Source organism: Oncorhynchus gorbuscha, linkage group LG05 (genome assembly GCF_021184085.1).
Source record: "Oncorhynchus gorbuscha isolate QuinsamMale2020 ecotype Even-year linkage group LG05, OgorEven_v1.0, whole genome shotgun sequence".
Lineage (NCBI taxonomy): Eukaryota > Metazoa > Chordata > Actinopteri > Salmoniformes > Salmonidae > Oncorhynchus > Oncorhynchus gorbuscha.
In genome coordinates, this window is record NC_060177.1 from 29,404,924 (window position 1) to 29,425,907 (window position 20,984).

The 20,984-nt window shown below is 42.5% G+C and overlaps 1 protein-coding gene across 15 annotated transcripts in view; it reads right to left on the minus strand.

Annotated features, from left to right (window-relative positions):
* LOC124035800 (tight junction protein ZO-1-like) overlaps positions 1–20,984 on the minus strand; it is a 194,670-nt gene that overhangs the window by 53,280 nt on the left and 120,406 nt on the right. For all 15 annotated transcript variants that reach the window (XM_046349559.1, XM_046349558.1, XM_046349554.1 and 12 more), the window contains 2 exons: positions 3,024–3,080; positions 17–141 (listed from right to left, as the gene is read on the minus strand). In XM_046349559.1, the coding sequence (XP_046205515.1) occupies positions 17–141; positions 3,024–3,080 (182 nt within the window). The remainder of the gene's footprint in view (positions 1–16; positions 142–3,023; positions 3,081–20,984) is intronic.

Genomic DNA, 20,984 nt, shown 5'->3' on the forward strand with positions numbered 1-20,984 from the left:
TGTTTTCTGCACTTACGATAAGAGTCCTTCTGCTGGGCCTCCCTTCAGGACGTCGGAGATGACAATGGAAGTCTCACCACTCTGGAAGTGAGGGTTGTCCCGGCCCCCTGAGATGGCTATGCCAAACCCAAACCCTGGGGCCTGCACACGTCACACACACACACAACAGAAGTTGGAGAGGACATGAGGTCTGGGACAACAGTGTATGTTTTCTTCATTTCCTCCATCTGTGAGTTTTTTGCCTGAATGCAATTGATGGACATAATACTGTACACAGTAGACTACATAACCCATACTTCCTCAGTCCAGTTAGCGTAGCAGATCCGATACATAGGAAAACACCCACAGCTACTCTAAACTCTAGTCATTCTATTTAAGTCAAAAGGAAGCTATCATCAACCATCCCTTCATATGGCCTAGCTATAGCAAAATGATTAGTGTGTGTTATGACCATGGTTGGACATAACACACACAGAGACACAGAGACACAGAGACAGAGAGACAGAGAGACAGAGAGACAGAGAGACAGAGAGACAGAGAGACAGAGAGAGAGAGAGAAACACAGGCAGACAGACAGACAGACTGCTCTCAGGTCTCTCTCCTCTCTAGTCAGTCAGTCAGCTCTGACTGGAGCCTCCATTATCTTTTTTTCCTCCATTATCACAGCCAGCCTGACTCTGTCCTGACTCCTGATCTCCTGACAGATGGCCAGGCCAGGATGCCACTCAGGACTGGAGACTGAGAGGAGAGACACTTATAATAACCCTGATGGTGATCCGCTCGCTGGCACAACCACACATTGACTGCATGCCTCTAGCCTGGTCCCAGATCTGTTAGTGTCGTGGAGCCAACTCCTATGGTCGTTATGTTATTAAACATTGCACCCCTCCAGACAGCCAATGAGATAATCCATGTCAACACATCACCTGTTTCACTAGTCTAGTCCTGAGAGTGTATGTCATTGCAAAGTGTAAACACAAGAAAACTTAATAGCATGCTTACCACAGTGCAATCATGGAGTAAACTAATTTAAGTGGTAGGCCTATACCAGTGTAAGTGGGATAATAATATGGTTTTGGAAAGGGAGTGGGTGGTGCCAGAGTTATGCCTTCACCACTGTCGTGAATCTACTCCTGTTGCAATAGTTTTGCTTTCCAATGGTCTAGTGTAGGGGTTTCTTAAACTATTTCAGCCTGGGACCAAATGAGAAATTCTCTGTTTCCTGGGACCAAAGTTCCTGAAAACATGCTCCCAAGGGGGGCCTAAGCGAGATTTGGTTCAGGGAGCCCACCTCAAGTTTCACGCAATTCTACACATTTGCCATGGGGCGTAGAGAAAACGTGTCTGTTTTGAAGCAAGTTTTAAGCAATTGTACACATTTTGCCATGACTTATGCCATGTGGATAGGCTATCTGAGTGGGAGTGACTAACAAAATCAATATTTCAAATATGCCCGTAACCGGCAGCATGCCCACCCGTTCCCTGTCCTGTCTCTTAAACAATGAGAATACAGGGTTCTTACACCCCTACCCCTAGTGCATTTGACCAATGAAAACAAGGCATTTCACACACCAATTAATTAACAATCTAAACGTCGTTCAGATCATAAACATACTTTAATATATCCCAGCACATATCTCAATGACTGTGCTAAGCCATGCTTAATGAATAACTAGACTTTGGGGATATGAACATTTATCTCCCTCTCGAGAAAAGCTATTAGAGCACTACCCGTTACCATTGATTAACTATGCGCTCCAACGCACCCCACCTGTCAGTCAATTCTCTGAACAGGAAGTGAACAGAACCCTCTCCAATAAACAAGGAAATGCAAGGTAATCAATCATACACATTCCTGATGATCTACCTTTACGTTTGAATTAGTAAACGATATCACATTGTACTTTCGATCACTTAATGTACAGCCTATATTAAATCGGGAGACGCACAACAAGAGTTTGCCGCCGAACCAACGGCCGTTGCTCCTAAATCAAACTCTTAAAACACAGTTTCTCACCTTTTACAGGTGACCAGCAACAATCAAGAGGACTTTTCTAACCCACATTATTATCAATAAGTAAATGTGCTTCTCATCAACTGTAAATCATCGTCAGTGTCTGGTTATTTATAATTTCTTTAAATCAAGTGATGGAGGACATGGGACGATCATCACTGTGAATGACATGTCAAGAGAAACACTGCTGATGCACAACCACATGTAGAAATAGCACCTTGTGTATTTTACTATTCTAACTCTCATCAGGAAGTTGAGACCCGACAAAAAAAATAATTGGCAACATTGTACACTGGTCAGCAAATTTTAATTCCAATCAAAAAAGTTGTAAATCCATGGATTTAAAAAATAAAATAAAAAGTTGTAAAAGCTAATATTTATATAGGGTACTAATGGTGATGGACAGAAAAAGAAATTGCTACAGTTAGATATCAGGATATTATTTTTGACGATATATCGTATCTTTTTTTTACAATATCGTAATAATGTTTTATTTAGTTTAGTTACTTTTGCACACTTATTTCCATGACTACATTTCTCATGGCTCTCTCTCATCCCTCTGCAGCAGACACATGGTGAGCAATATGTTTGGACCATGGAATCATAATAAAATCACAGTATTGAATCGCAATACATATCGTATCGGTCCCAAAGTATCGCGATAATATCGTATCGTGAGGTCACTGGCAACTCCCAGCCTTAGGCACTCACAGACTAGTTCATGTGTAGTCCACACAACATACAGTATTCCCTGTGATCCTGGAGAGCCATGGGGCTGGCTTGCCTACAGGAAGAGAAGAGAAACACACAGGAAGAGGACGCTACATAGCCCTCTTCCTCACCACAGCTTCCTGACATCTGTATGCTGGGCCCATTGTGTGTTTCATCACTTCCTGATCCTGCAGCTGGCCTTCCCGGCACTGAGAGAGAGGGATGATGATGTAGGGATGGAGAGGGCATAGGAATGGGGAGGAGAAGGAGAGAGTAACGGAGAGAGGTAAACACTTACCCTGTGAAGGGTCACTGTGTGCTGTTCCCATATTACAGTTTCCTCCATCGCTGCACTCTAAGAGAGAGAGAGAGAGAGAGAGAGAGAGAGAGAGAGAGAGAGAGAGAGAGAGAGAGAGGTGTCACTAACATCATTAGGGTAATGAGGGTAAGCAGTTAACACTGTGATAATCACCATTCCAAAACAGGGTAAAAGTTCACGGGAGGTAATGTATTTAGTGCCAGTGTTAAAAACAATACTCCAAAAAGTACAGATTTTCTTCTAAAGGCTGACAGAGATTGAACTTGTGGTAGACCTCAGAGTGTCTCTGGGTGGCTGGATACTCAGGCACAGTTTTAAAAGCTTATCATGTGCTCTCTCCGTTTTGATGGTCTGGGTTTCATGCTGAGAGAAGAGGGGGCGGAGGCTGCCTGGGGGGCAATGCTCTTTACCAGTTACCCAGCGGACAGAGAGAGAGACTGAGGACTATTATACCCCAAACACTGAACCACAGACCACTGGGACGTCACCACTGCCGTGTCACACACACACACACACACACACACACACACACACACACACACACACACACACACACACACACACACACACACACACACACACACACACACACACACACACACACACACACACACACACACACACACACACACACACCAGCAGCTTCGCCTACCGTTGTATCCCACATGTCGTGTTACTGGATCACTGGGGGTGAGAGACTGACAGTGTTTGCTTGCACTTTTGTGAGTGTAATCTGCAAAAATTATAGACGCGTGTTGCACAGAGCAGACAGCCCACACAGATTCAATCTGGTTTACAGTGCAAGTGAACATTTGTTTGCTATAAAAAGATGGACCATCTTCAGTTTGTTTTGAGGTTCATTCTAGGTGAGCACGGTCTACCTGGACCTCAGTGCTACCTGCCAGTGTGGATTAAACTAACAGTAACACTACAAAAGGAAACACCAGTGACCAGACAGACAGTGGTGGTGAATTCATCACACAAACAGGCAGCTCCCTCCCTCTCTGGGTCTAACACGGTCCTCTGTCCTGTCCTCCCCACAGTACTGCTCCACCCGTGACTGTGCTTTGGCCTGTAGCTGTAAATCACAGCTCTGCACCCACAAATCCCCTTTTAGAAGTCTGACTGATGCACAACAAGCCCTTCTGGTATCCAGGCATTTAGCTGTAATGATACAGCTGCTCTAATGCAGAGGAGCAACGCTGGGGAAGAAAAAGAAAAGCAAGCAAACACCTAACAACATTATGACCAACCTCCTCTTCATCCCCATCATCACAGTAATCATCATCAGGGCTATTACAGTCTCCTCTAGACAGTTCATGTTTTGTCTGGCTAATGCTGAGTGGACCTGGTGAAGACAGCACAAATATATATCCCAGCTACTTGGTGCCAGATCCAGAAATGGAGATGCTGGTTTGGGATAGCTGAGAAGCAGGGTGGAGACAGCCATGGAGTTCACAATAAGTGACACAGCATAGCCTTGTGTCACACTAATATGTCTGGAATGGCCAGACTGGGAATAATTTACTAATATTATATGACTAAGAAGTTACAGGACCAGCAACATTTTACATTTTTGCTCAGAATTCCTGTTTGACTCAGTTTGAGTTATTTCAGGGTGTTGTCAGGGTGTGGATAGGAGGAGGGCTAGTGGTGTCAGGGTGTGGATAGGAGGAGGGCTAGTGTTGCCAGGGTGTGGATAGGAGGAGGGCTAGTGTTGTCAGGGTGTGGATAGGAGGAGGGCTAGTGTTGTCAGGGTGTGGGTAGGAGGAGGGCTAGTGTTGTCAGGGTGTGGGTAGGAGGAGGGCTAGTGTTGTCAGGGTGTGGGTAGGAGGAGGGCTAGTGTTGTCAGGGTGTGGGTAGGAGGGGGGCTAGTGTTGTCAGGGTGTGGGTAGGAGGAGGGCTAGTGTTGTCAGGGTGTGGGTAGGAGGAGGGCTAGTGTTGTCAGGGTGTGGGTAGGAGGAGGGCTAGTGTTGTCAGGGTGTGGGTAGGAGGAGGGCTAGTGTTGTCAGGGTGTGGATAGGAGGAGGGCTAGTGTTGTCAAGGTGTGGGTAGGAGGAGGGCTAGTGTTGTCACGGTGTGGGTATGTACAGTACGGTAGTTTAGTCAGGGTGTGGGTATGTACAGTATGGTAGTTTACGGTAGTTTCGTCAGGGTGTGGGTATGTACAGTACGGTAGTTTAGTCAGGGTGTGGGTATGTACAGTATGGTAGTTTAGTCAGGGTGTGGGTATGTAGTTGTTCTCTTAAACTCCCATTTCCCTGTTATGAACACAGTTAACCCCTTGACCCTGATTTTCATGGCATTTCAATGTGGATGTTATTAATGTCCATAATTGGCGCAGGCAGGCAGGGTTTGTGCTGCTCCTCCCTCCCACTGTCTGCCCCTGAGACTCACTCCCACAGCCGGCCAACCATTATGTGGGGGGGACCTGACCCATTTAGCCAAAGCCCCCCCCCACATTCCTGTCAAGTGTTTGTAAGGCTGGAGATCATACATTTTGCCAACAGTACACTGCAAAGCAGACAGCAGGGCCCCAAGCCATGAGAAAAATGTCCATGATGTTTGTTGACCATGTGACAAGGGGGCCTCGTCTTAGGATGAACAGGACACTGAGTGGTGAAGCTATAAGGGGAGAGGAAGGGGGCAAGGCTGTAACTGACATACATACTCTGTATGGGGGGGGGCAAGGCTCTAACAGACATACATACTCTGTATGGCCAGTAACTGGATACATTCAATTAAAACCGTGTACAGATGACATTTTAAAGAGATTTGTCTCTATCCCATACACGTGCAAACTACTTCCAGCAGAGTATCTATGTACAGCATTAACGATAAATACATGACCTCTCTCTCAATACGGGATCCTAAGACAATGAAGAAGGCTTATAATTCACTGCCTCTCCCTGCACTTACCCTAACCAACCCCCTCACACACACCCTTCCAGCCGTGGGGCCAGATGTTAGAAGACAGTACAGACACACGCTGAAGAATCTCCAACGTCAATTGTTTTCCTCCCTCTTCCCCTCCTGTGGTTCTTCCCTTCACTGCTATGGTGACTCAGAGAGTGGCCTTAGTAGTGGGACGTGTCTGACTGGGAAGGGCCTTACCGCATCGGTAGGGTGTGACTGGCAGTACTGGTCATGAGGGCGTAGGGCTTAACGGTTATCGGTAGGCCTCTGGGTTAGAGAAGGGTGGTTAGTGAGTCAGGAGGAGAGAGAGAGGAGCTCTTGATCACTGAGGACTGTTTACTCCAGTGTGGCTAAACTCTGCTCTCGTCTTCTCCTCTGATGGGATTATCTTTTTAATGATTCACCATAATCTGGAGCAGTGATTAAAACAGCTTGTTGTGAAGTGTCAGTGGAGTGCAGAGCAGGGTCTTGTACAGAGAGGACACTGCAGAAATCAGGTCCTAATCTGATGACATTATGCATGGCTGTTACAGCCATAAAAAGACGTGCTACTGCTGCTGTGTTCTACTACTGGGAACAATCCTGAAGAGGCCATCTGCAGGGACACTATTTAAAAAGGCCAGTGAAACTTGTTGCTATGATACTACACATTGAATACCGAGAACAATACCACCGAACATTAGCATTCCTGTTGAAGATAAATGCAGATGGCCAAATCCCTGACCGGGACCTTTTCTCCCCTCCTAGACACCCATGAACAGTAGGAGAACACTGGGAGTGAATATTGTTTCAGCCAGGACAGCACAGCCTTGCATTCCCCCATTTGACTCATGTAGCAAATGCTAACAATACTATCTGATGGAAACTGTTACAGGAATATTAAGCCTTGTAGCATAGGGCCAAAGCAAATGAATAGCTAAACAACGTCTGACGTTCCAGAACAAATATGACAGCAACAAATACCCCCAAAATGGTGATTATCTAATCCCAAAGTAGAGTTACATAAAACAATGAATGTCTTGATCTGGCGGGAGGGGATGTTTGGTATATTTATACCAGGATTCACATTTAGTCAGGCTTGAGCCGTGGCCAGAGAGGCCCTGTTGAGAAACAAAGGTTAGGCAGGTGTGGACAGCCCAGTGTACAGCATGGGCCTTGATCTGTGGTTAAAGGGGCTCTTTGTGTTACTGAGCCCTCCCAGAGACAGCAGCCTCAGCTCCTCTCCAAGCCTGCTTCAAAGACAATACACAACACAGCACAGTGCAGGCCATACTACTGACAGCCCAGAGGTCCTTCTGTAGCTCAGTTGGTAGAGCATGGCGCTTGTAATGCCAGGGTAGTGGGTTCGATCCCCGGGACCACCCATACGTAGAATGTATGCACACATGACTGTAAGTCGCTTTGGATAAAAGCGTCTGCTAAATGGCATATATTATTATTATTATTATTATTATTAAGTGGCAGAGAGCTTTCAGTAGGGCGACTGGGGTTCGGTCAGGCTCTGTGTTGTAGTGTTAAGGTATATAGCAAGTTCCCTCATCCTGATTCTCTGTCTAGCGATGGTGCTCTGATTAGCAATTGAGAGTCTTAGCTGTGGATGAAAAGGTTAGCTACCTAACTCATTGAAACTCCTTCAGGCCAGGATCCTTTTTTCAGAATTTCCACCTGACTGATGTGCCCAAAGTAAACTGCCTGTTACTCAGGACCAGAAGCCAGGATATGCATATAATTGGTAGCATTGGATAGAAAACACTTTGAAGTTTGTAGAAAAGTTAGAATAATGTATGAGACTACAACACAATTGATATGGTAGACGAAAATCCAAAGAAAAACCAAACAGAATGCAGGTTGAAAAATGTGGGGCGTCATCTTCAAACAATCGCATGGTATGCTTTCGCTGTAAAGCCTAAATCGGACAATGCAGTTAGATTAACAAGAATTTAAGCTTTTAACCGATATAAGATACTTGTATGTTCATAAATGTTTAATATTATGATTATTTATTTGAATTGCACGCCCTCTAATTTCACCGGATGTTGTCGACAGGTGTCCCGCTGACAGGACGCCTATTCCTAATAAGTTTAAATTAAATGATGACTGTGCTCCCGTGCTCCCTCCTCATTTCTCCCCCATGCTGGAAGGAAGACAAGCTGCTATAAATAACTCTTGATATCCAGGATGATTACAGTTGTAGTTTTCACTCAGAGAATCTGTAATCATGCAGGATAATCAGTGGGACAAAGGCATGAGGAAGCTTGGGACAGGTCATCTCCACAGAAATAGAATTACAGAACACTGACTTGAATGGGGATGCCCCTTTTTTCAGTCTCAGCTGTCTAACTACAGTATGAGAAACCAAAAGTGATGAGAACAGGTGATGAGGTTAGGTCAAGTGGTCAGGTATGTGTGATATCATGAGCAAACAGGAAACACAGGCGGAGAGGGGGAAGTTTCTGTTCTGTGCGCTCCTTGATTACATGTCGCAGTCTACTATCAGTCATCATCCCTTTAACGAATCAAAAAACATGGGAGTGTCACTGCCAACATAGTGCCCTTGGACACACACACACACACACACACACACACACACACACACACACACACACACACACACACACACACACACACACACACACACACACACACACACACACACACTTCAAAAGTATGGGATCACTTAAATGTCCTCATTTTGAAAGAAAGGCCATTTTTCTGTCAATTAAAATAACATAAAATTGTTCAGAAATACAGTGTAGACATTGTTAATGTTGTAAATAACTATTGTAGCTGGAAATGGCCATTTTTTTATGGAATATCTACATAGGCGTACAGAAGCCCACTTATCAGCAACCATCACTCCTGTGTTCCAATGGCACGTTGTGTTAGCTAATCCAAATGTATCATTTTAAAAGGCTAATTGATAATTAGATAATCATTTTGCAATTATGTTAGCACAGCTGAAAACTGTTGTCTTGATTAAAGAAGCAATAAACCTGTCTTTCTTTAGACTAGTTGAGTATCTGGAGCATCAGCATTTGTGGGTTCGATTACAGGCTCAAAATGGCTAGAAACAAGGAACTGTCTTCTGAAACTCATCAGTCTATTCTTGTTCTGAGAAATGAAGGCTATTCCATGCAAGACATTGCCAAGAAACTGAAGATCTCGTATAACGCTGGGTACTTCTCCTTCACAGAACAGCGTAAAAAGGCTTTAACCAGAATAGAAAGGAGTGGGTGGCCCAGTGCACATCTGAGCAAGAGGACAAGTACATTAGTGTGTCTAATTTGAGAAACAGATGCCTCACAAGACCTCAACTGGCAGCTTCATTAAATAGTACCCACAAAACACCAGTCTCAACGTCAACAGTGAAGAGGTGATTGCGAGATGCTGGCCTTCTAGGTAGAGTTGCAAAGAAGAAGCCATATCTCAGACTAGCCAATAAAAATAAAAGACTAAGATGGGCAAAAGAACACAAAGTTTGGACAGAGGAACTCTGCCTCGAAGGCCAGCATCCCGGAGTCGTCTCTTCACTGTTGAAGTTGAGACTGGTGTTTTGCGGTTACTAACAGGTACAAAAGTATCTATATCCACAGTAAAACAAGTCCTATATCGACATAACCTGAAAGGCCGCTCAGCAAGGAACAAGCCACTGCTCCAAAACCACCCCAAAAAAGCCAGACTACGGTTTGCAACTGCACATGGGGACAAAGATCATACTTTTTGGAGAAATGTCCTCTGGTCTGATGAAACAAAAATGGAACCGTTTGGCCATAATGACCATTATGCTTGGAGGAAAAAAGGGGAACGCTTGCAAGCTGAAGAACACCATCCCAACCGTGAAGCACGGGGGTGGCAGCATCATGTTGTGGGGGTGCTGCAGGAGGGTCTGGTGCACATCACAAAATAGATGGAATCATGTGGAAAGAAAATGATGTGGATATATTGAAGCAACATCTCAAGACATCAGTCAAGCTTGGTCGCAAATGGGTCTTCCAAATGGACAATGACCCCAAACATACTTCCAAAGTTGTGGCAAAATGGCTTAAGGACAACAAAGTCAAAGTATTGGAGTGGCCATCACAAAGCCCTGACCTCAATCCAATAGAAAATGTGTGGGCAGAACTGAGAAAGCGTGTGTGAGCAAGGAGGACTACAAACCCGACTCGGTTACACCAGCTCTGTTCGGAGGAATGGGCCAAAATTCACCAAACTTATTGTGGGAAACTTGTAGAAGGCTACCCAAAAAGTTTGACCCAAGTTAAACAATTTAAAGGCAATGCTACCAAATACTAATTGAGTGTATGTAAACTTCTGACCCACTGGGAATGTGATGAAAGAAATAAAAGCTGAAATAAATCAGATAATTCTCTCTACTATTATTCTGACATTTCACATTCTTTAAAATAAAGTGGTGATCCTAACTGACCTAAGTCAGTGAATGCTTACTAGGATTAAATGTCAGGAATTGTGAAAAACTGAGTTTAAATGTATTTGGCTAAGGTGTATGTAAACTTCCGACTTCAACTGTATGTAGATATTCCATTTAAAAAATTGTCCGTTTCCAGCTACAATAGTAATTTACACGTTAATGTCTACACTGTTTTTCTGATAAATTTGATGTTATTTTAATGGACACATTTGTTGTGCTTTTGTTTCAAAAACAAGGACATTTCCAAGTGACCCCAAACTTTTGAACAGTAATGTACATGCATACATTATTTTACTGCTCTAGGGGTGTAATTATTGTTCAGATAACCTTATTACTATCATGTTTTGATTTACTTTTTATTTACATTTTTTCACTCTTTATGTGATGCACAATGCAGAGAACACCAGAAGAAGAATGATCATTTAATTACCATAGTGAATTATTATAATGTTTATTTGTGTGTTAATTAATCCCATAAGGGATGGGTTGCCAATTGGCGATTTGACACCAAAATAACATTTCAAACATTCATTCATGCTTTGGTGTGTTTGGTCAGGTTTTTGTAGCACCTTTGTTATAGCTAGTAGTCTTCATACTCTCCTTCAGTTGTCCCATAGGAGAACCCTTTGAAAAACGCTTTTCGTTTCCAGGTAGAACCCTTTTGGTTCCAAATAGAACCCTTTCAAAAAGGTTCTACCTGGAACCAAGAAGGGTTCTCCTGCGGGTACAGCTGGAGAAGAGTGTATAGTTCATATAGGGAGGATATATCTAAACACAAACATGATTGACTTTAATGTGAAGGTTGCTGTGAGGTAAGATCCTTATGGAGTATTAGGTCAGTGTGTCTGTGTGGTCGTGATTGTATGGAACAGGAAGCTACCAAGAGCAAGATTAACCCACAGGAAATTGAGTTCCCTTCCTGTTTGCAATGAATCGTTTCAGCTTCGAGAGAAAACACCCTGGACGGAGAAAAGAGAGCTCCTTGGAAATGTACCTAATCATATGCAAAACATTTTAGACTTACAATGAACCAGGTAAAACAATACAGCCAAATCCACAGATTTCTCAAAAGATAAAGTATAGTGTTACACGAGGCAAAATGCTGTATAAACATCACATATGGTAAATATTCAAAGGCCATAAAGTGTAATACAATACTTACACACAGAACATGGACATTTTGGAGAGTGGACCGGGTTTCTGGTTCTGATCAAAGAAACTAAGAGTTCCTGAGGATGTCTCGTCTGTCTGCCAGAGGAGGCCTATAGCTCCATGGGTGTCATATTTACATGAAGACCAGACACACAACAACACAACGCTCCTGGAAAATAAAGCCAGTTCTAGAGTAAACATGGGCTTGGGACATGTGATTTGGATGTACACACATTAACACAGACAGAGACACAGCTGCAGACCCTAACTATTCCCTCTGCAGCAGAGGCCCTGCTCAGACCATGTGTGTGTGTGTGTGGTGTCTCACTCCTACCTCTGTCTAGGACTAGGATCTGTCCGATCCTTGACCAGCATCTGCACAGCATCACCATACAAGCCAGTAGTGGTGTTCTTCACCATAGGCCTACCACACAGAGTTCTAGCCAGCACCTGCCTTAACCGCTCATAGAGGCTGAAGGTACAATTAGACGATCAAGTCATAGCCTTATTTTAGGACATTAAATCAGCCGTACATATTATGCTGCCCAAATAAAGACCACAGCGTGTGTGTGTTTGGTTATGTATTCCTAAAACACCACAGCAGTAATGGATGGGTAGACTAACTATGAATAGAGGTCATTATGGGAAAAGACCGGGGAAACAAAACAAACTGGCATAACACATCAAGTCTGCCCAGCAACCAGGCTGTCAGACGTGACTGGTTGGCTCTCAAAAGCAATACAATCATAATGGATGCAATCTAACCAGAACCCCAAAATAGAACATCAATGCAAATATTGTGCTGGTAGGCTAATGCTTGATATTGAACACATAATTGTAGTGCATTGAAATGTAATTCTGCATTGCAATGGTTTCGTACTCAATGATGCACAGCTCACTTTCCTTCCACAGCACAATTGTACTTCCCTGAAGGGAAATACCCTAGGTCACAATCAAAACACACACTGCACTAGTGCTCCAGATTTTCTGATTACCAAATTGAAATGTGTAGGCCTAGTCTGCAACCTAAATCTGCTGTAGATCATCGGTACATTATTTCTACGATATATCATATACACAGTACCAGTCAAAAGTTTGGACAAACCTACTCATTCAAGGGTTTTTCTTTATCTTTACAATTTTCTATATTGTAGAATAATAGTGAAGACGTCAAAACTATAAAATAGCACATATGGAATCATGTAGTAACCAAAATATATTTTAGATTTGAGATTCTTCAGATAGCCACCCTTTGACTTGATGACAGCTTTGTACACTCTTGGCAGTCTCTCAACCAGCTTCATGAGGTAGTCACCTGGAATGCATTTTAATTAACTTTTTATGGCTGCAGGGGCAGTGTTGAGGTAGCTTGGATGAAAAGGTGCCCATTGTAAACAGCCAGCTCCTCACTCTCAGTTGCTAATATATGCATATTATTATTATTATTGGATAGAAAACACTCTGTTTCTAAAACTGTTTGATTTATGTCTGTGAGTATAACAGAACTCATATCAGAAAATAAACTGAGAAATTCCACTTCCTGTTTTTTTTCTGGGGGTGTCAGATCTTCAACCAAGCTCTCATTGAAATTACAGCGAGATATGGATGAGTTTTCACTTCCTACGCCTTCCACTAGATGTCAACAGTCAATAGAACTTTGTCTGATGACTCTAATGTGAAGGGGGGTCGAATGACACAGGAAATAGTCACCACTGCCACGAGTTCACCATGCATTCACTATGCGCGTTCACAGGGGAAGGACCTGCGTTTCACCGGCCATCTGAAGTCATTCTAATTCTCCGGTTGGAACGTTATTCAAGATATATGTAAACAACAACATTCTAAAGATTGATTCAGTACATCGTTTGACATGTTTCTACTGACTGTTACGGAACTTTTGGACATTTCGTCACGTTATAGTGGACGGGCTTTGTGACTTTGGAATTGTTTACCAAACGCGCTAACCAAAGTAGCTAATTGGACATAAATAACGGACATTTTCGAACAAATCAAGCATTCTGATGAAGTTTCAAAGGTAAGGAAACATTTATCATGTATTTTCTTGTTTCTGTTGACTCCAACATGGCGGCTAATTTGGCTTCTGTTCTGAGCGCCGTCTTAAATTATTGCATGTGTTGCTTTTTCCGTAAACATTTTTTGAAATCTGACACAGAGGTTGCATTAAGGAGAGGTATATCTATAACTCCACGTGTATAACTTGTATTATCATCCAAATTTATGAGTATTTCTGTTGAAACGATATGCAAAATCACTTGATGTTTTTGGAACTAGTGAATATAAATTGCCAATGTAAACTCAGATTTTTTTTATATAAACATGAACTTTATCAAACAAAACATGCATGTATTGTGTAACATGAAGTCCTATGAGTCTCATCTGATGACGATAATTCAAGGTTAGTTATTTATTTTATCTTTATTTCTGGTTTTTGTGAATGCTATACTATACATGAATGCTGTGCTTATTGTGGTTTGGTGGAGACCTAACATAATCGTTTGTAGTGCATTCGCTGAAAATCCTATTTGAAATCGGACACTTTGGTAGGATTAACAACGAGAATCCGCACCGCTAAAGCTAACTCTCTCTCCTCTGCTCTCATCCTTCTAGACCTATCGGCTGCCTTCGATACTGTGAACCATCAGATACTCCTCTCCACCCTCTCCGAGTTGGGCATCTCCGGCGTGGCCCACGCTTGGATTGCGTCCTACCTGACAGGTCGCTCCTACCAGGTGGCGTGGCGAGAATCTGTCTCCTCACCATGCGCTCTCACCACTGGTGTCCCCCCAGGGCTCTGTTCTAGGCCCTCTCCTATTCTCGCTATACACCAAGTCACTTGGCTCTGTCATAACCTCACATGGTCTCTCCTATCATTGCTATGCAGACGACACACAATTAATCTTCTCCTTTCCCCCTTCTGATGACCAGGTGGCGAATCGCATCTCTGCATGTCTGGCAGGCATATCAGTGTGGATGACGGATCACCACCTCAAGCTGAACTTCGGCAAGACGGAGCTGCTCTTCCTCCGGGGAAGGACTGCCCGTTCCATGATCTCGCCATCACGGTTGACAACTCCATTGTGTCCTCCTCCCAGAGCGCTAAGAACCTTGGCGTGATCCTGGACAACACCCTGTCGTTCTCAACTAACATCAAGGCGGTGGCCCGTTCCTGTAGGTTCATGCTCTACAACATCCGCAGAGTACGACCCTGCCTCACACAGGAAGCGGCACAGGTCCTAATCCAGGCACTTGTCATCTCCCGTCTGGATTACTGCAACTCGCTGTTGGCTGGGCTCCCTGCCTGTGCCATTAAACCCCTACAACTCATCCAGAACGCCGCAGCCCGTCTGGTGTTCAACCTTCCCAAGTTCTCTCACGTCACCCCGCTCCTCCGCTCTCTCCACTGGCTTCCAGTTGAAGCTCGCATCCGCTACAAGACCATGGTGCTTGCCTACGGAGCTGTGAGGGGAACGGCACCTCAGTACCTCCAGGCTCTGATCAGGCCCTACACCCAAATAAGGGCACTGCGTTCATCCACCTCTGGCCTGCTCGCCTCCCTACCATTGAGGAAGTACAGTTCCCGCTCAGCCCAGTCAAAACTGTTCGCTGCTCTGGCTCCCCAATGGTGGAACAAACTCCCTCACGACGCCAGGACAGCGGAGTCAATCACCACCTTCCGGAGACACCTGAAACCCCACCTCTTTAAGGAATACCTAGGATAGGATAAAGTAATCCTTCTCACCCCCCTTAAAATATGTAGATGCACTATTGTAAAGTGGCTGTTCCACTGGATGTCATAAGGTGAATGCACCAATTTGTAAGTCGCTCTGGATAAGAGCGTCTGCTAAATGACTTAAATGTTAAATGAGAATAGCTTTAAAATGATATAAGACACACGACCATAACAAGTTAACAGGTTTGCATTGTTAAAAGTTCATTTGTGGAATTCCTTTCCTTCTTAATGCATTTGAGCCAATCAGTTGTGTTGTCACAAGGTAGGGGTGGTATACAGAAGATAGCCCTATTTGGTAAAATACAAAGTGCATATTATGGCAAGAACAGCTCAATAAAGCAAAAATAAATGACAGTTCATCATTACTTTAAGACATGAAGGTCAGTCAATCCAGAACATTTCAAGAACTTTAAGTTTCTTCAAGTGCAATCGGAAAATCCATCAAGAGCTATGACGAAACTGGCTCTCATGAGGACCCCCACAGGAAAGGAAGACCTAGAGTTACCTTTGCTGCAGAGGATTGGTTCATTAGAGTTACCAGCCTCAGAAGTTGTAGACCAAATAAATGCTTCAGAGGTCAAGTAACAGACATCTCAACATCCACTGTTCATAGGAGACTACATGAAATCAGGCCTTCATGGTCGAATTGCTGGAAAGAAACCACTACTAAAGGACACCGATAAGAAAAGGAGACTTGCTTGGGCCAAGAAACACAAGCAATGGACATTAGACCGGTGTAAATCTGTCCTTTGGTCTGATGAGTCGAAAGATGAGATTTTGTTTCCAACCGCCGAGTCTTTGTAAGACGCAGAGTAGATGAACGAATGATCTCCGCATGTGTGATTCCCACCGTGAAGCATGGAGGAGGTGGTGTGATGGTGCTTTGCTGGTGACACTGTCAGTGATATATTTAGAATTCAAGGTACCCTTAACCAGTATGGCTACCACAGAATTTTGCAACGATACGCCATCCCATCTAGTTTGCGCTTAGTGGGACTATCATTTGTTTTTCAACAGGACAATGACCTAACACACCTCTAGGCTGTTTAAGGGCTATTTGACCAAGGAGAGTGATGAGGTGCTGCATTATATGACCTTGAGTTGGACCGCAGAGTGAAGGAAAAGCAGCCAACAAGTGCTCAGAATATATGGAAACTTCTTCAAGACTGTTGGAAAAGCATTCCGGGTGAAGCTGGTTGAGAGAATGCCAAAGTGTGCCAAGCTGTCATCAAGGCAAAGTGTGACTACTTTTAGAACACTTTTTTGTTTACTACATGATTCCATGTGTTATTTCATAGTTTTGATGTCTTCACTATTATTCTACAATGTAGAAAATAGTCCAAATAAAGAGTAGGTGTGTCCAAACTTTTGACTGGTACTGTATATATTTCCTCCTTATACTAAGGCAAAATGATCACACTAAATGTTGTTTTACCTTGAGAATCTGCCTCAACTCCCTGGGCACTGCTCCACACAGGTGCGGTTGTAAACACCACCACCCACTCACTCACTCACTCACTCACTCACTCACTCGAGAATCTCTCACTCTCTTGGTCACACACACACACGCAGACACAAACACCCACCCCAATACATACTAAAAACAAGGCCCAAATCCATTTTATATACTCTAATCCTTTAACGGTGGGACTGATTCAGAGGACCAGCATACTGTGCTCCTAGTACACCAGTGCAGCTAACACTTTTCAGGGCTCTCTTTTTGATGTGAGTGGGTCAAACCAGGTGTGAAGAAAACACCTGGAAGAGCTCTGTGTGGAGCTGTGGACATCAAACACACAGACGTCCACAAAAAGGACCAGTGACCACCACTGTATTACTGGACATTTTCATATTGACAGCTGTCTTACAAGGCAATGCCACTGACAGGACTTACTGCTGGAAGGCTGCAGCCCATTGCTCAACACAGCAATGTATTTATACAAGAACTTAATAGAAGGACTCCAGTGGATAACACAAGCTCGAGAATTTCAGGAGGAAGGCAAATGTACAGAGAAAATCAGTGGAAAAAATGAGTAGCTAAGAGCAACGGAGTTGGCTTTCTATATTGAGCACCCTAAAGACCCAAATAGAGACGTGACTAAAGGTGCCCGCATGCTCCCCAGATGAAACAGTTCGGAAGAGTTAGTGCATATATAAATGACGACATGTGACGTTTTTGTTAGTTTTGGACTTCGGTAAGGGTTTTTCGGGCACACAAAAAGGTGAGGCGAGCCGAAGTTGGTAGGCGCAGTCTACGCCCCTCTGTCAGTGATTGGTCAACAGTAGGGATTCTTCAGTAAAGTGTTTGTTGTCCTTCAACAAGAGACGACTCATTTTCATGCACATTTTTTCATTTAGAAATGCTGCACCAAACATCCGTTAGATATAAAATTGTGCGACTAAGATAAGTAAAAACATCTTCGATTAATTCAGATTATTTTGAGGAAGTGTATTAGAGGTCGACTGATTATGATTTTAACGCTGATGCCGATAATTGGAGGACCAAAAAAAGCAGATACCGATTAAATCGGCAGATTTTTATTCATTTGTAATAATGACAATTACAACAATACTGAATGAACACTTTTATTTTAACTTCTTGGTGACTGGGGGCAGTATTTTCACATCCGGATGAAATGCATGCTCAAATTCAACTGCCTGCTACTCATCCCCAGAAGATAAGATATATAGATTTGGATATAGATTTGGATAGAAAACACTATGAAGTTTCTAAAACTGTTTGAATCATGTCTGTGAGTATAACAGAACTTATGTAGCAGGCGAAACCCCTGAGGTCAATCTCTTTTCAATGGGTTTTCATTAGGAATCCAGATTTCTAATGGACATTCTTGCAGTTCCTACCGCATCCACTGGATGTCACCAGTCTTTAGAAATTGGTTGAGGTTTTTCCTTTGTGTAATGAAGTAGCCCTGTTCAAAACAAGGGTCACTTCAAGTGTACTGTTTGTTAGAAGTGCGTGACCAGAAAGGTAGCGTCATTTTGTTTTCTTCCTGTATTGAACACAGACCATCCAGTCTTCAATTTTATCGATTATTTACTTTTTTTAAATACCTAAAGTTGTATTACAAAAGTAGTTTGAAATGTTTTGGCAAAGTTTACAGGTAACTTTTGAGATATTTTGTAGTCACGTTGCGCAAGTTGGAACCAGTGTTCCTCTGGATCAAACGCGTCAAATAAATTTACATTTTGGATATATATCGACGGAATTAATCGAACAAAAGAACCATTTGTGATGTTTATGGGACATATTGGAGTGCCAACAGAAGAAGCTCGTCAAAGGTAAGGCATGATTTATATTTTTATTTCTGCGTTTTGTGACACGCCTGCAGGGTTGAAATATGTTCTCTCTCTTTGTTTACGGAGGTGCTAGTCTCAGATAATAGCATCGCTTGCTTTCGCCAAAAAGCATTTTTGAACTCTGACATGTTGGCTGGATTCACAACACATGTAGCTTTAATTTGGTATCTTAAATATGTGATTTCATGAAAGTTTGATTTTTATAGTAATTTATTTGAATTTGGCGATCTGCATTTTCTCTGGCTTTTGGCCATATCCCAGAGAGGTTAATATAATATATCAATAAAATCTATTTAGCCTCAAATAAATAATGAAACATGATCAATTTGGTTTAAATAATGCAAAAACAAAGTGTTGGAGAAGAAAGTAAAAGTGCAATATGTGCCATGTAAAATAGCTAACGTTTAAGTTCCTTGCTCAGAACATGAGAACATATGAAAGCTGGTGGTTCATTTTAACATGAGTCGTCAATATTCCCAGGTAAGAAGTTTTAGGTTGTAGGTATTATAGGAATTATAGGACTATTTCTCTATATACCATTTTTATTTCATATACCTTTGACTATTGGATTTCCTTATAGGCACTTTAGTATTGCCAGTGTCACAGTATAGCTTCCGTCCCTCTCCTCACCCCTACCTGGGCTCGAACAAGGAACACATCAAAAACCCTCCAAGCATCGTTATCCATTGCTCTAAACATCAAAAGTCCCAGATGCTAATATATGCATATTATTAGTAGTATTTGATAGAAAATAATCTGCAGTTTCTAAAATTGTTTGGATGATGTCTGTGAGTATAACAGAACTCATATGGCAGGAGAAAACCTGAGAAAAAAACCAACCAGGAAGTGGGAAATCTGAGGTTTGTAGTTTTTCAAATCTTGGACTACCGAATACACAGTGCCTATGGAGTCAAGTTGCACTTCCTACGGCTTTCACTAGATGTCAAACGTCTTTAGAAACGTGTTTCAGGCTTCTGTTATTAAAGGAGGGGGGAATGAGAGCTGAATGAGTCATGGGTCTGGCAGAGTGTCTCAGACTCGTGACACGAGCTCCCAACAGAGTTAGCTCTCGTACCAGTGCTTTTCTTCAGACAATGAAATTCTCAGGTTGGAATCTTGATGATTTATGTTAAAAAACATCTAAAGATTGATTCCATACATCGTTTGACTTGTTTCTTCGACTTGTAATGGAACTTTTCGAGTTGTTGTATGGGCGAAGTGCTCGCGCCTCATGAAGATGGATTACTGGGCTGAACACGCTAACAACAATTGGCTATTTGAACATAAACGATGGACTTCATGGAACTTTATGAAACAAATTAGTCATTTATTGTCGAACTGGGATTCCTGGGAGTGCCTTCTGATGAAGATCGTCAAAGGTACGTGAATATTTATAGTGTTATTTCTAACTTCTGTTGACTCCAACATGGCGGATATTTCTTTGGCTGGATTGGGCTCTGAGCGCCATTCTCAGATTATGCTTTTTCCGTAAAGTTTTTTTGAAATCTGATACAGCGGTTGCATTAAGAAGAAGTTTATCTTTAATTCTGTGAAAAACACTTGTATCTTTTATCAATGTTTATTATGAGTATTTCTGCAAAATCACCGGATGTTTTGGAATCAAAACATTACTGCACGTAACGCGCCAATGTAAACTGAGATTTTTGGATATAAATGTGCACATTATCGAACAAAACATACATTTATTGTGTAATATGATGTCCTATGAGTGTCATCTGATGAAGATCATCAAAGGATAGTGATTCATTTTATCTATATTTCTACTTTTTGTGACTCCTATCTTTGGCTGGAAAAATGGCTGTGTTTTTTTTTGACCTAACATAATCATATGTTGTGCTTTCGCTGTAAAGCCTTTTTGAATTTGGACACGATGGGAAGAATAACAAGAAGTTTCTTTCTTTTGCTGTATTGGACTTGTTAAAACCTGTTAGGGATAGGGGCAGCATTTTCACTTTTGGATAAATAGCGTGAACAATTTCAACTTCCTGCTACTCATGCCAGGAATATATTATATGCATATGATTAGTAAGTGTGGATAGAAAACACTGAAGTTTCTAAAACTGTTTCAATCATGTCTGTGACTAAAACATAACTTATTTTTTTGCCTCTGACCGTTCCCTCAGTTGTCTTTGCCAATGGTTATTTGATAGCGACCATTTCACAGTTCCTACGACTTCCACTGGATGTCACCAGTCTTTGGAATTTAGTTGAAGTTAATCATTTGTGCAACGAAGAAGAAGCACATCCTGGAACAACTTTACACTGTTGAGAGTTAGGCAAGACAAAAAAGGTGCATGGTTTGTTTACTTGCTGTATTGAATACAGATTGCCCAGTCTACAATTTGATCGATTA